Source organism: Capsicum annuum, chromosome 12 (assembly GCF_002878395.1).
Source record: "Capsicum annuum cultivar UCD-10X-F1 chromosome 12, UCD10Xv1.1, whole genome shotgun sequence".
NCBI classification, from domain to species: domain Eukaryota; kingdom Viridiplantae; phylum Streptophyta; class Magnoliopsida; order Solanales; family Solanaceae; genus Capsicum; species Capsicum annuum.
The window spans coordinates 226,169,589-226,185,311 of record NC_061122.1 but is presented as its reverse complement, the minus strand read 5'-3'; the positions used below and the strand labels follow the sequence as shown (position 1 = coordinate 226,185,311).

The 15,723-nt window shown below is 36.1% G+C and overlaps 1 protein-coding gene across 1 annotated transcript; it reads left to right on the top strand.

Annotated features, from left to right (window-relative positions):
* Nucleotides 1-1,934: 1,934 nt before the first annotated feature.
* LOC124889765 lies at nucleotides 1,935-2,891 on the top strand. Its single transcript, XM_047401742.1, has one exon. It carries the CDS (start codon nucleotides 1,935-1,937, stop codon nucleotides 2,889-2,891), a length of 957 nt encoding a protein of 318 aa, XP_047257698.1.
* Nucleotides 2,892-15,723: the final 12,832 nt, after the last annotated feature.

Here is a 15,723-nt window from a genome sequence, read left to right as displayed (position 1 = left end):
AAAAAAAAAAAATCAAAATAAGATGAAAAAAAAGTACAGATATAAGAGAGTGAAAAACATTAATGTTGTTTTATTTTGAAATCTTGAAGATAATTATCTTCAGATATGAAAAAGGAGACAAAGCAAAAAATAAAAAAGAAAAAAAGAAAAAAAAAAGAATAAAAATAGAAGAGAGAAAATAAAGTGGAAATAAAAAAAAAAAATAATAATAAAAAATGTAAGATGAAATAAAAGGGGTAAAAGATATGGTTATATTTGGAGGAGGTAAAATAATGGAGTGAAAATAAAAAATGTAAAGTTGTGAGAGTAAAACATGTACTTATCTAGTTAATGAGTAAAATAATGTTACTCTTACTATAACTGTAATTTTATACAAAAATATTACTATTTATTGTAATTATAATGTGTAATTTTTCCTTAAAACAAGTCAACTAATTTTTTGAAGGCACACTTAGACCAGTTTTAAAATTGGGAGAAGAGTCAAAATATTACTCTACTTTCATTTATTAATTACTTTTGTCCTTAGTTATACCATAAGGTTAAAATATACCTTGATGTTAACAAATTTTACATGTATACCCCTCTATTTAACATATTTTTAAATTCAATAAAAATCACCTAATTTCAATTGAAATTACCCAATTTCCTATTTTAACCCAAACCTGACCCACTATTAAATAAAGTCATATCAAATTAATTATTCTTATACATTATAATTTGTCCATGTATCCAAAAACTAGTATTTTAATAAGGTTATGATATTTTTCCTCTGAAATATTTGTTTAAAAATTATTTTAAATTTTTATTTATTAAGAAAAATAGAGTAGGAGAATGAAAAACGGAGAAGGAAATACAAAGTGAGGAATCAATCCTATTAATAGAATTATCTTTTTTCTTTATTCACTTTTATTTTTTCGGTAAAAATAAAAAATATGCTTTTTACTTTCATTTGTCAAGTTCAACATTTCAATAAAATATCATAATTTTTTCATGTTTACGCTCAATATTAATTACTTATTTTTTGATCATTTTCTAAGATTGGACACTAACTATCAATCAATATAAATATTATGATAAATTATTTATGTTAATCATTATTTTATTGGTGCATGAAAAGTCTAAAATGAATAAGTAAACATGAAACAAAAAAGTTGTGAACACTTTTATTTTTTTAAAAAAAAAAAAGCGCTCTCCCAAGATTGAAATATGAGGTCAATATTTTTTCCACTTACAAATTTGTGGATAAAAAAATAGATAAACCAAAAATTACTTTCATGCACAAAATAACTCTAATCTTTCGTTCACCATGACGTAATTTATAAAATAGTTGTAATGTGATTAAAAACTCACTTATTCAAGTCATGAAATAGCCTCTTGTAAAAATATTATTACGATCGATTCTCTGCAAACCAAATATATAACTCACACATTAACGCATCGAGCTGTCCTTTTCATAATAAATATTTTTTTATGAAAAAAAATATCTTTCTCCCAAGATTGAAACAAAGCTACCCTAATGTTAGGCCAATATTTTGATGTTGATAAAATTTTAGCGTGTCTGTCCAAAATGGCTCATCATATCAAAGATATGCTTAACATGATAAAGTATTATTGATGTTGATGAAATTTACTTTTTGTATAGGACTTAGTTCACCTATGTTGAGATTAATTAGATATTATCTATGCAAGCAGTTAATTAGTTGAGACTGTGTGCAGCTTAGTTAGTTGATTAGTTAGTTAATTGTGATTAATTGTCTAATGTGTTAGTTAGGGAATATAGCATTAGCTGGCATCAGCTGTAGCCAGCTGTCATTTTCATTTTCTCATACAACAAATCAAAGTTTTTCTAGTCGCACTTTCGCAATTCATCGTTCCTCAATTCCAATTCGTGCTTTTGTTGCATTGTTGACCTTCGTTATCTCTATTGATTCTCTATGGCTTCAGAAACTACGTTGAATTCTGAATTTTCTCAAACTTCACTTGGAACACTCAATTCCTCCGATCCTCTGTATCAGCATCCTTCTGAAAATGCAGGATCGACTTTATTTCCCGTGGTTTTTTATGGTACTGGTTACAGATCCTGGAGAAGAGAGATCCTTAGAGCATTATTTGTCAAGAACAAGCTCGACTTCATCAATGGCAAGTCCAAACGACCAACTGAAGATTCACCTACTTTTGGTCAGTGGGAAAGATGTGACAACATGGTGACCTCATGGCTCTTAAATTCACTCTCACGCGATTTAGCAGACAGCCTACAATACATCAATGATGCTCGAGAACTTTGGAAGGAGCTAGAGGACAGGCATGACCAAACAAATGATGCAAAATTATACCAGCTGCAGAAGGAAATTAACGATATATCCCAAGGAAATCTGGACATTACACGTTACTACACAAGGATAAAAAGGTTATGGGAGGAGTTGAGCACTCTCAATACCACTGCTACTTGCAATTGTAAGTGCACATGTGGTGCTAAGGCTGCAATGCACAAGGCGGAGCAGGACAGAAGGTTAATTCAGTTTCTTATGGGCCTAAATAAAGTTTACACTGCAGTGCGAGGTAATATTATGATGATAAATCCATTACCAAACATAGCTCAATGTTTTTCTATTCTCATTCAAGAGGAGAAGCAACCAGAGGTCAAGCCTCATAATCAGTTGGATTTAGCATCCACTTTACTGAATATACACGGAGTAGCAAATACAACATTTAGAACAAATTATCAAGGAAAGCAAAGCTTAAATCAGTTCAATAGGCAAAGAAACAGTCATTACAACAAACAGTCCCTCAATCATTACAACAGACAAGGTGAAGCATCTTCTGGCAGAAACCAATTTAATGGTGGAAACTCCAATGGTCCTGGTGTTTATAGAGCAGGATTTTCACCATAGAAACCTCATCTTTTTTTTGACTACTGCAAGAAAACTGGCCACACTGAAGATAAGTGTTATCGCTTGCATGGATTCCCACAGGATTTCAAGTTTACAAAAGGGAAAAACACAATTTCTGTTTCACATGTTCATGGAAGCTACTCTGAAGGAACAGATGGACATGGTAGTGAACAAAGCCACAATCATTAACTATGGACCAATTATCAGACTAATAACAAAGGAATTCAAAGCTTGTCTAAAGAGCAATACAATCATCTAGTCAATCTCCTCAACCAGTTTCAACCAACAGAAGCTGGACAGGACTCAACCAACATCAATATCACCAATAGAGTAATGAAATTTGCAGGTATAATGACTTGTCACTCCTTTATAACTGAGATTGGTGAACTCACTTATGATTGTAGCTCATTATCTGCTGACTCCTGGATTTTAGATTTAGGGGCCTCCCATCACCTAACCTTTAACAAATCAATACTGACCAACACTAGAATATTACCATATCCTTTTCTTGTGACCCTACCAAATGGGTATAAGGTTAGAGTGACCGAAATTGGTGATGCTTCTCTTAGTCCAGCTATGACTTTGTATAAAGTGTTGTATGTGCCTAGCTTCAAATTTAATCTCATTTCTGTAAATTGCTTAACTTCACAACTTTAAAGCACTGTTAGTTTTAACAGTGTGTGTTGCATATTGTAGGCCCCTTCACTGAAGAGGCCTCTGGAGATTGGTAGAGCTAGAGATGGTTTGTACTACCTTTGCTCAAAGTGTCACAACAAGTGTTCAGGTATTAATCCATCCTACAGTCTATTTCTATTGTCTAATTCTGTCTCTAGTTTGTCTAAATCTGGTTATGGTTCCTATAATTCTGATTTGCATGTTACGTCTCTATCCACACACAATTTTGTAAATAATTCATCCTCTATGAATAAAGGAACCCATTCTACCTTGAGTCAATCTTTACTTTCAAGTTCTATAGAAAACAATGATGATCTCCTGTGGCATTTACGGCTAGGTGATGTACCCTTTGTGAAAATGAGAAGGATATCCTCACTCCCGCCATTATCACCCAGACAACCTTTTGACTGCTCAATTTGTCCAATGGCAAAACAAACTAGACAATCCTTCCCTGAAAAGACCACAATCACAACAAAACCTTTTGATCTAGTACATGTTGACATGTGGGGACCATATCACACCACCACCCATGACAACCACAGATACTTTATCACTGTTGTTGATGACTCTAGTAGATCAACCTGAACTCATTTGATGAATTGCAAGAGTAATTCTTTTCAAGTTATTAAATCTTTTATTTCTCTGGTTGAAAATCAATATTCCACCACCATAAAGGTCATTAGGACTGACAATGGCCTTGAATTTGTCAATAATAAAACTAAACAATACTTTTAGTCCAAAGGAATAATACATCAGAAAACCTGTCCCTATACTCCACAACAAAATGGTGTTGTGGAGAGAAAACATAAACATCTCCTTGAAATAGCAAGAGCACTATTGTATCAATCAAAATTTCCCCTCAAATATTGGGGAGAATGCATTTTAACAGCCACTTACTTAATAAACAAATTACCATCCTCGGTCTTAAAGAACAAATGTCCATATGAGATATTACACCAAAAACCACCATTGTACAGTCATCTGAAAGCTTTTGGATGCCTATGCTTTCCTACCACTCTCAAGAATCACAAAGACAAATTTGAACCAAGATCTAACCCTCATATTTTTGTAGGATATCCTTTTGGAATCAAAGGTTACAAGGTCCTGGACTTGGCCACTAGGAGATTACATGTTTCTAGGGATGTCCTATTCTATGAAAATATTTTTCCTTTTGATATGCCTTCAAATCACTTTACATTTCCTTTTGTTCTAAAGTTAATGCAGTCTTATTCAAATTCAAACACCGACACAAACACCACTAATACAAGTCATCTAGATACAAGAGAAGTCACTGATCATGTCACTAATCATCCTATTCATGAGCCCATGACTACAAGTGAAGAGGCAGCTTTGTCACCAGACCAATTTGCACCAACTCAAGAACATAATTCTGCACAACCTGCAACTAATTCCATAAATGATTCAACATTTCTGCATCACACTACACCACAACCCTCAACTACTAGAGACATATGAAAAAACATTAGTCACTCTCTTAGATATTGTAAGAGGAAAGAAGTTCACTATAAAATAGCAAGAAATTAAGCTTAGAATAAAGAATCTATACTAACAAATAGCTCAATAAAGTTTATAAATGAGTAAGTGCATTCAATTCGAAATAGTAACAAAATTAACTTAGCATCACCAATCTAATAAAAAAATAAAGTCCCTTCTCTAAGTAATAGTGGGATTTTTTTGCCCACTCCCCACTTTTGAGTATTAGTGGCTGATCTTTCCCATAAAAAACTCCTAGTCCTTTCAATTGAGACTTTCTTCTTCTAGTCATTAAACAATCGATGAAGCATTTAGTCATTTCAGGAGTTGATAATAGATAGAGTCTCCTGGGATGACAACTCCATAGTAAAGCATCCACAAATTTTGGGCACTCCTCACACAGGAATTTAACATTTAGAATGTCCACTTTGGGGGTATCAACTTTTTGGCGTAGTTTCATACGTTTGATGTTGATATCATCGAATTCGTAAAGACCAATAGAAACTTGAGATGAAGAGGTCAACTTTGATAGAAAATTCCTCAACTACTAAACCATACAGCATCTATATTGTTGTTGTTGTGAAGAATGATTTTTGAGTGATTCAATTGACTTGATTCACTTGTCCTTTTAAGTTGAGGAATTTGATCTCCAATATACTCAAGTGACACCAAATTTGAAGAATCAATATCCCTTATGCCACTACAATTCACAATCTTCAAGACCTCCAATTTTGAAGTATCAATATCCTTAATGTCACTACAATTCTGAAGCTTCAAGACCTTTACATTTGAAGTATCAATATCCCTTATGCCACTACAATTCTGAATCTTCAAGACCTCCAAATTTGAAGTATCAATATCGTTAATGTCACTACAATTCTGAATCTTCAAAACCTCTAAGGATTGAGATTTAGAAATAAGGTTGAGAAATCCATGAGATGTCTCCACTTTATTTAGCTCTAAAGATTTCATATTCTAACATTCAACAACATCCAAGTCTAAATATGAATAATTAGAAAAAGACAAGTGTTCAAGAGTTGGTGCTTCAATCTTATCCAACCCCAGAACACTTTCAAGGATTAATGAGACTATCAAAGGACAACTATTAAGTAGATCTTGAAGCATGTTTTCACTTAAACATACGTTATACAGAGAAAGCTTTCTCAAAGAATGATAGTTCGCTACACCACCAGATAATGAAGTATCAATAGAACAATTATTCAGAACTAATTCTCTCAAATGTTTTTCTGCCAAGACTTTGATAATAGGAAAATGGTACGATGAAATACTGTGGTAAGGACTTCCATACACTATATCTTTTACCCCATTTCGAATAGCGATGTCTATAAACTTTTCCATTCGATCTGAAAATTCAGAACTAGAATCTCTTAAACAGTTTGTGAGTTCAAACTTGTCAATAGGGATTTTGCCATCCCTGTATCTCTGCATGATTGTGTCCACTATTTTTTTGCCTTCACCTTCGTCTTCATCTTCGTCTTCGTCTTCATCTTCGTAATAATTTTCAACTCTGAATTTTATGTTTGGAAGAGTTAACCTGGCTTGTCTCCATGTTTTGGAGAGAATTGTCATTCGAGAAGCTTTTTTATAACTAAGATAACAAAGTATTTTTTGAATGAGGCAAACAGACAATATGTTTGTTGTGGCCCTTTTTCTTCTAACCATGTTTTGAATATGGTTGAGAGAACCCTAATGAGAATTATGGCAATTTATAATAAGATGTATTATGAGAATCCTACTTCGAATGTGAATTATACATGACAATTTAATTTATAAGACGTTATTAATTATGAGAATCCTACTGATATATTTTTGGACTAAAACTCTAAAAGTGGTAGCTTTAGAAAAAGTAAGACGGCAGTACCGTATTGGATTGAATTTGTTTATATTTGGGTAGGTTTATATAGATAGTAATACATTTATAACACCTTCCTTTGAATATTATACTCTAAAATTTAAATTGAGTACCGTATATTCTCACACATATATGTGTCTGTATCTTACTTCATTTGTTTTTACTTATGATTTTTTGACATGGTTCCGCAGGATAACTAACTTGTGCCTACCATAGCCAGGAGGGCATGGATTCCATCAAGAAAGCACTCATGGCACAGGACATGACGAAGAAGACCAGTTCTACATAAGAACGTTGTAGCCAACTCGGAGAAACAAGGGGAAAAAATTAACGGAGTCAAGGGAACAGAAGGAGGATCAATTCATACACAAGCCCTAGCAACAGAGAAAATCGAAGAGTCAGTACCAGTCCAAAATTGAGTTGGGCAGATGAAGTAGAAGCAATGGAGGAGGATATCCCTAAGGGAAGATTAACTCTGTGCCAATTTGGGTGAAATTCCCGGGCATAGACTTCAAGTACTAGAGCCCTGAAGGGCTTAGTGTTGACACCTAATTTGTGTTGACTATAGAAACTCGAATAAAGCGAGCCCTAAAGATAATTTTCTATTGCCCAACATTCACATACTCATCAATAACTGTGCAAAGTATGAAATGCAGTCATTCATTGATTTTTTCGTCGGGTATCATCAGATATTGATGGATGAAAAAGATGCAGAAAAGATGGCTTTTATTATGCCCTGGGGTGTTTACAGGGTAATGCCGTTTGGTCTAAAAAATGCGGGTGCAACGTATATAAGGGCTATGACGATGATTTTCCATGATATGATCCATAAAGAGATTGAGGTGTACGTGGATGATGTAATTATCAAATCCTGTGAGAGTTCGGATCATCTGACCCATCTGGAGAAATTCTTTAACAGATTAAGAAAGTACAGTTTGAAGTTAAATCCCGCTAAGTGTGTTTTTGGTGTGCCATCAAGGAAGTTACTGGGATACATAGTCAGCAGGAAAGGCATTGAGCTAGACCCATCCAAAATCAAGAAAATTTAGGAATTGCCATCACCAAGAACCAAGAAGGAGGTTATGAGTTTCATAGGCTGTTTGAATTACATTAGGAGGTTCATTGCTCAGTCAACAGTCATATACAAGCCAATTCTCAAGATGTTAAAGAAAAATGCATTGAATGAGTGGACAGAAGAATGTTAAAGAGCTTTTGACCGCATCAAGAAATATCTGTCTGCACTGCCGATTTTGGTTTCGCCAAGAGAAGGAATGCCATTATTTCTTTACCTGTCAGTCTCAGAAAATGCTTTTGGATGTGTCATCGGGCAACATGATGAGACTGATAGGAAAGAGAAATCCATTTACTAATTGAGTAAAAAGTTTATGCCATATGAAGCCCGTTACACTCTTGTAGAAAGGACATGTTGTGCTTTGACTTGGGCCACACAATAGTTGAGGCATTATCTGTCGTCGTACACAACATACATCATCTCGATAATGGATCCATTAAAGTATATATTCCAGAAGGCTATGCCCACGTGAAAGCTAGCCAAGTGGCAAATGTTGCTGAGCGAGTTTGACATCGTGTATGTAACTCAAAAGGCAATCAAGGGGCAAGCTTTGGCAGATCATTTGGCAGAGAATCCAGTTGATGATAAATATGAGCCACTTCAAACTTACTTCTCAGATGAGGAAATTCTATTCGTGGGGGAAGACATTACAGAAATTTACCTTGGATGGAGGTTATTCTTTGATGGAGCGGTCAACTTCAAAGGTTCAGGAATCGAAGTAGTGTTGGTGTTATAAACTGGCCAACACTATCTGGTAACCACTAAGTTGTATTTCCCGTGCACCAATAACATGGCCGAATATGAGTCTTGCATCTTTGGTCTCAAACTGGCACTTGATATGGGTGTTCGTGAATTTCTAGTCATTGGAGATTCAGATTTGCTGATTCACCAGGTACGACGAGAATGGGCGGTAAAAAATTCCAAAATTACTCCTTATGTGAAGCTGGTGCATAAATTATGTGGAAAATTCAAAGAAGTTGATTTCAGACATATTCCAAGGATACAAAATGAGTTTGCTGATGCTTTGTCTACTATATCTTCCATGATTCAGCATCCTGATCAGAGTTACATTGATCCTTTGAAAATAATATTGAAGGAGCAACCCACGTATTGTGCACACGTTGAAGAAGAGCCCGATGGAAAGCCATGGTACTATGACATTAAAAGGTATTTAGAATTTGGAATATATCCTGAAGAGGCCAGTAACAACCAAAAGAAAACAATCCGGCATTTGGCAAAGAACTACTTTCCAAGTGGGGAAATTCTTTTTAGGAAGACGCCTGATTTAGGATTTTTAAGATGCGTCGATGCTGCGGAAGCCAATAAATTGATAAAAGAAGTACACGTGCGAGTTTGCGGGCCCCACATGAATGGGTTTGTCCTTGCCAGAACGATCTTGAGAACCGGCTACTTCTGGATGACTATGGAGAATGATTGTAGTAAGTATGTGGAGAGATGTCCAAAATGTCAGACACACGAAGATTTGATTCAAATGCCTCCACACGAGCTTCACCTAGGCCTTTAATATCTTGGGACATGGATGTTATCGGACCAATAGAACCATCAGCATCGAATGGGCATAGATTTATTTTGGTTGCTATTGACTACTTCACTAAGTAGGTTGAAGCTTCTTCATACAGAGTCGTCACTAAGAAAGTGGTTGCAAATTCTGTCAGGAATAACTTGATTTGTTGATTCGGTGTGCCAGAATCAATCATTACTGATAATGGGGCAAACTTGAACAGTCACTTGATGAATGAAATTTGTGATCAGTTCAAAATTGGGCATCGCAACTTGACTACATATTGCCCCCAAATGAATGGAGCCGTGGAAGCGGCCAACAAGAATATCAAGAAGATCTTGAGAAAGATGGTCGAAAATGATAGATCATGGTATGAGATGTTACCTTATGCTTTGCTAGGATATCGTACAACAGTTCGAACCTCCACCGGGGTGACTCCCTATTTCCTTGTTTACAGGAATGAAGCTGTGATACCTGCTGAGGTTGAAATACCTTCCCTGAGGATTATTCAAGAAGCTGGACTAAGTAATGAAGAATGGGTTCACGCTCATTGTTAACAAATCATGTTGATTGATGGAAAGAGAATGGTCGCTGTGTGTTATGGTCAGTTATATCAGCACAAGATGATTCGTGCTTTCAACAAGAAAGTGAGAGCTCAAATATTTAAAGTTGGGCAATTAGTTCTCAAATGCATACTTCTTCACCAAGAAGAGTACAAGGGCAAGTTCGCTCCAAATTGGCAAGGTCCATACATAGTTCGCAAGGTACTATCTGGAGGAGTTCTAATTTTGTCTGAGATGGATGGCCAAGAGTGGACCAAACCAATCAATTCTGATGCGGTAAAAGATACTGTGTTTGAAGGACGTTCTAGTTTTGTGGTTCTTAGTTTATCTGTAATCGCTGTGTAATAATGTGTTTTATGATGTGTAATTGCCTAGAACCCCTTTCGCTTTATGTACGAACTATGTTTGACCTGAATTCCCAAGAAAGGGATACGTAGGCAGCCTATGTCGGCTTCGGTCAATCCATTAGATTTTTTTCCTATATATATCCCTAGCGTAGTCTTGAACTACGTCTGACCTGATTCCTGTTTCAACGGGATACGTAGGTGCCCCAACGGCTCGATTATATAACCCCAGAAAATAGAAACTGGGCCAGAATTTTTGAGAAGGAATCTCAAAAATTCACAAAAGAAGATCAACATCCAACAAAGAGGATGAAGATCAGCATAGGCTTTAGATCCACTCGGGATGATATCATCTCAGACTACTCTAAACTGGGGCAGAAATTTTGAGGGAGGCCTTAAAATTTCCACTAAATATTAGAATATATTTCAAATTCCCCGACACTAGAGGTTAAAGCCAAGCTTTTGAAGCCACCAATTGTGACAAAGTCTAGGTAAACTCAATTTTTGGCTATGATAGAACTATTTGAAGAACCCCCCAACAATGATGATGAGTTTTGGAAATCCTCCATCAGATATAGTCAAAATCAAGAGGCAGATGTTTGTTAAGCTATTACATGACATGACCGGCAGAGATCTTCTAAAGTTTTATATAAGCTTTTGAAACTATCTTCAAAAAATTAAGACTACTTTCAAAAATCTATATAAATCTTTTACTTAGTGATTGCCTAGACATCAATTGGGATGGAGAGTCATGGATGGAAGTCCCAACATGATGAACTACCTGAAAGATGGCGAGGGGCAAGTCAAGGATCGAAGGAGGTCAACACGGAGTATTTTCATTCAAACTAATCATTTTTGTGGATGCAGAGATTGATATACAAAAATGAGTGTTTCTTTCAAAAAATCCCCAAGAAAGTAGGGAGCCATAATAGAGTATATAATGCTTAATAACGGTACTTTTGGTAGCCCAAAAATGGGCTCAACACCCATTTATCGACGACCTTTCAAATTGTCTATCTCATTTCTTGAGATTATGGAGGACAAACAAAAGTGTCTTGTCTTCTTTACAAATATTGTATTTAGAATTTTTCTAAAAAATGGTCGCTAGCAAAAGCGACTTTGTGTCTACTAATCGTCTACCTTGAGTACAGGTACATGTAAAAAGCAAGACGCTGACAAATGAATTCAGGTGAATCTATTTTTAAACTACCGAAAGGACCATTACATGTCATTGCCAGGGCCATTGCATGTCATTGTCAAGAGGGTCATTGCATATCGTTGCCGAGAGGGCCATTGCATATCATTGCCAAGAGGGTCATTGCATGTCATTACCAAGAGGGCCATTTCATATCATTGTCGAGAGGGTCATTGCATGTCATTGACAAAAGGGCAATTGCATATTATTTCCGAGAGGGCCATTGCATAGCATTGCCAAGAGGGCCATTGCATGTCATTGCCAAAAGGGCCATTACACATCATTACCAAGAGGGCCATTGTGTATCATTACTGAGAGGGCCATCTCATACCATTGCCTAAGAAGGTTATTCAATATCTGTTGACGTGCTAGAAAGAAACGCTGGCGTCGAGGATATCATTATCATTCAATATCTATTGACGCGCTAGACAAAAACACTGGCATCGAGGATATCATCATCATTTAATATCTATTAACACGCGAGAAATAAACATTGGCGTCGAGGATATCATCAGTATTTAATATCTATTGACACGCTAGACAAAAATACTGGTGTCGAGGATATCATCATCACTCAATATATGTTGACGCACTAGACAGAAACGCTGGCATCGAGGATATCATCATCATTCAATATCTGTTGATGCACTAGACAGAAATGCTGGCGTCGAGGATATCATCATCATTTAATATATATTGACACGCGAGACATAAATGCTGACGTCGAGGATATCTCATCATTTTATGAATCAGCATCTAAATGCATCAAGAGCACACGATTTGAAGGGACGTCTTTAAGTCGCTATCTAAGGATGAATGATATATAAAATTTCCTAGAAATTAACAATTTGAGGGTCATATATAAGTCATATTATTTGAAATAAGATAGTGTGCAAGATCACCTATGAGTTGATAGCCTGTAGGTCATCCGTAAGCCACAACAACATCCTAATCGGATAGTGTGCAAGATCGCCTAAAAATCGATAGTTCAAAGGTTATCCATAAGTCGCAACTAAATCCTTACCGAAGAATATGCAAGATTATCAAATTGATACGTCCAAGGGTTCTCTATAAGACGCGTCATATCCAAGATCGATTATGTGCAGGATTACCTAAAGACTAAAAATTTGAGATATTATCTATAAGTCTTATTGTATCCAAGGTCGGAGATGTGCAGGAACACCTGAAAGCTAGAGATTGGAGGGATATATGTAAGACATCTCTTATCCAAAGTCGGATAATGTGCAGGATTACCTAAAAGCTAGAAATTCAAAGAATATCTGTAAGTCGCCTCATATCCAACATCAAATAATGTGCAAGATTATCCAAAGATTGACAATTTAAGGGAAATTTATAAATCGATCATCGTCTATAACCGGATAGATTATCATTCCACATACAACAAGTGATATAGGTAACCAAAAGGGTTGCCATACCAGAACAAGATTACACGGTTGTAGGGACCGTTCTGCATAAAGTATCGCCAGTGTCCAAAAGAGCCACCCCACTTTAAGGACATATTCAACCGACAAATGTCATAATTATACAATAACCAAGAGGGTTGTTGTGTTTTTTGTTGCCAGTTATTTACTTCCAAATAGGTACATGAAGAGATGACTTTGCTTTTCAGGCCACAACTCACGTGGAGATATGGTAAAAGACTACATACCTCTTTCATGAATTATGTTTAGCACTAACACTTTTGCTTGAAGCATTGTCGAGAGAATCCGAGAGGATGAAAATATCAAATAAAAAACCATAGGTGTGGACGACCTCAGGTAGGATACAGCACAACGTGGAACTCTTTCTTAGCAGCAAACGGGACATAGTCTAAAGAGGGATGTCAAACTCTTTGGACACGAGCTAAAGAATGATCACCACCACCATCCAACCACACCTCTGTTAGAAGGTATGTGAGTATTTCAGGATATTCTGGTTTCAGCTCCACCTTCGTGATATTTCTAAACTCACGCCAAGGGTAATCTTCTCTTCCTTTTAAATTTGGGTGGCAACACATTCAGAGTTTTAGAAATTATGTCCAGGTAAGTTATTGCCTATGGATGTGAAGGATCTCACATTCATGGTTAAGAGGTTACAAGCCTATTTTCCGCAATTGAGCCAAAGATTGTCTGAAATAGAAGACTATCTTTTTTACCGATAGGGATATGTAGGCTGGGCTCTGTGTAGAAAACTCGACTTCATTCCAACCTCCCCCCAAATTCCTCTATTCCCAGCTTTTTGGTCTTATCAAAAACTCCAAAACTGAGATGGTCGATGAATTTTTTCTTGAAAATCGTGCTTAAAATCAAGCTTTATGAACTATAAGTGGCCTGAATTCTCATATAGCCTAAAATCTGTAGGAAACCTGATGCCGAGGGCCTGCATTAACTCCTTAGGCTCGTGTGTAAACTAACCTCTTTCAGATATGAACTTGTGGTCGGACAAAATTAGGGACGTCAACCTCCCTTTGGCCAGGGTTACTTGCATCCTCCCTACCCAAAGGGAGGGGGCAGTTGTTGACACCTAATTTTTTTCCTCCATAACTAAGTTTAATTCGGAGTTTCTTTGATTTTCAAATAAAATTACAACATTTATCCTATCCGACTAAAGGATTTTCAAAATATTTTTTGTACGTAATTTTGTCATTTTAAGTAGCAATTGTATATTGTCGTATTCAAGTATACGAAATTATACAATTTTGATACTTAAATATTGGTTTTACAAAATATCTTATCGTAATCAAGGCTTATCTTGAAGTAAGTTTGTGATGATTTAAAACCTTAATTTTAATATGATTCATTCTCAAGAATAGTTATTTGATAAATAAGTATTTTGATTTTATTGAATTGAGGAACTTAGGATTTAACAAAGGATTAATTCGTAGCTAATTTCATTTGAATTTAGTCAACCTATTTAATTTGGGCCTTAATTGAAACTAATTCGGCCGTGATTATAATTTAATCGGTCGATCAAGTTCAATTACGCTATATTTAAGTGCAATTGGCTGAATTTCCTTTGGCTATTAATAAATAGCCAAAATGGACTGATTTGCCCATCTTACCTTTAAAATTTCCTCAACCCCTCTATTTGATCAAGCTATCAGCAGCCCACCTCAAACTACATCCACCAACAGCCCAAACATCTACAAGACCTACCTGGCCCAGCACCAATTCTCCTTATCCCTTCCAGCACCACATACGGTCAAGCAGCAACAAAATAGTACCAACTCCACAACACGATAAACCTCTCAAACAAATGACCAAAACCACTGCAACGGTAACAACATCGCGCGACCCGACCCGACCAACTATAAAGAGACCCAAAACCAACCCGTTCATGGTCTTCCTTATGCGTCCAATGCAAACACATTCGTGAAATCCTAGAGGCTTCCTAAAATTGGTGAGTTGGCTCCTCCAACATTTCAATTCCGTAAATTTTGGGATAAAGGTAAGATTCAGGTACATATTTAGGCGTTTGTTATTGGTTGGGAAAGAGATTCATTTTTTCCAATGGTAATTGGTCCAACTATTCGGAATCATCTGGGAGAGATTCCTAAATTAGTACGTTTGTTGATGAATTCTCAAAGGAGAGAGGATTTTAGAATTTCAAATTATAGGGATCCTATGGTTCCCCCCATTTCCTTCTTCCATATAAGGGGGGCTTTTTTTTAGAAAGGGAATTGGGAAATTTGGAGGGTTCTAGAATTAGGGTTCAGAAATTAGGTCCAAAAAATTTTCGGAGTTCGGATATTGTTCTGAGAGATTTTGGGGCTCAAAATTTCTAGGGTTTGGAAATTTGAGAGGTGAGGAACTTTGGATCCAAAAGGAAAAAGGGAGAAGAACCCTTGAGCATAAAACCCTTGAGCATAAATCAGTCTCTGTTAGTAAAGAATTCCCTTTTTTTCTAATGAGTTCGTCAGCTAATCAAAGCTCCGAGTTGACTACGACGCATCTCCGATGGTGGTGAAATACGATGCCAGCTCGTAGCCCATTTTAATACTCTCTAAAATGTAATATCATACACCATTTTAATATTTTGATTGCTTCTTCTTCATCTAACATTCTGTAGTAGAAAGCTATTATTCTAATGATCCT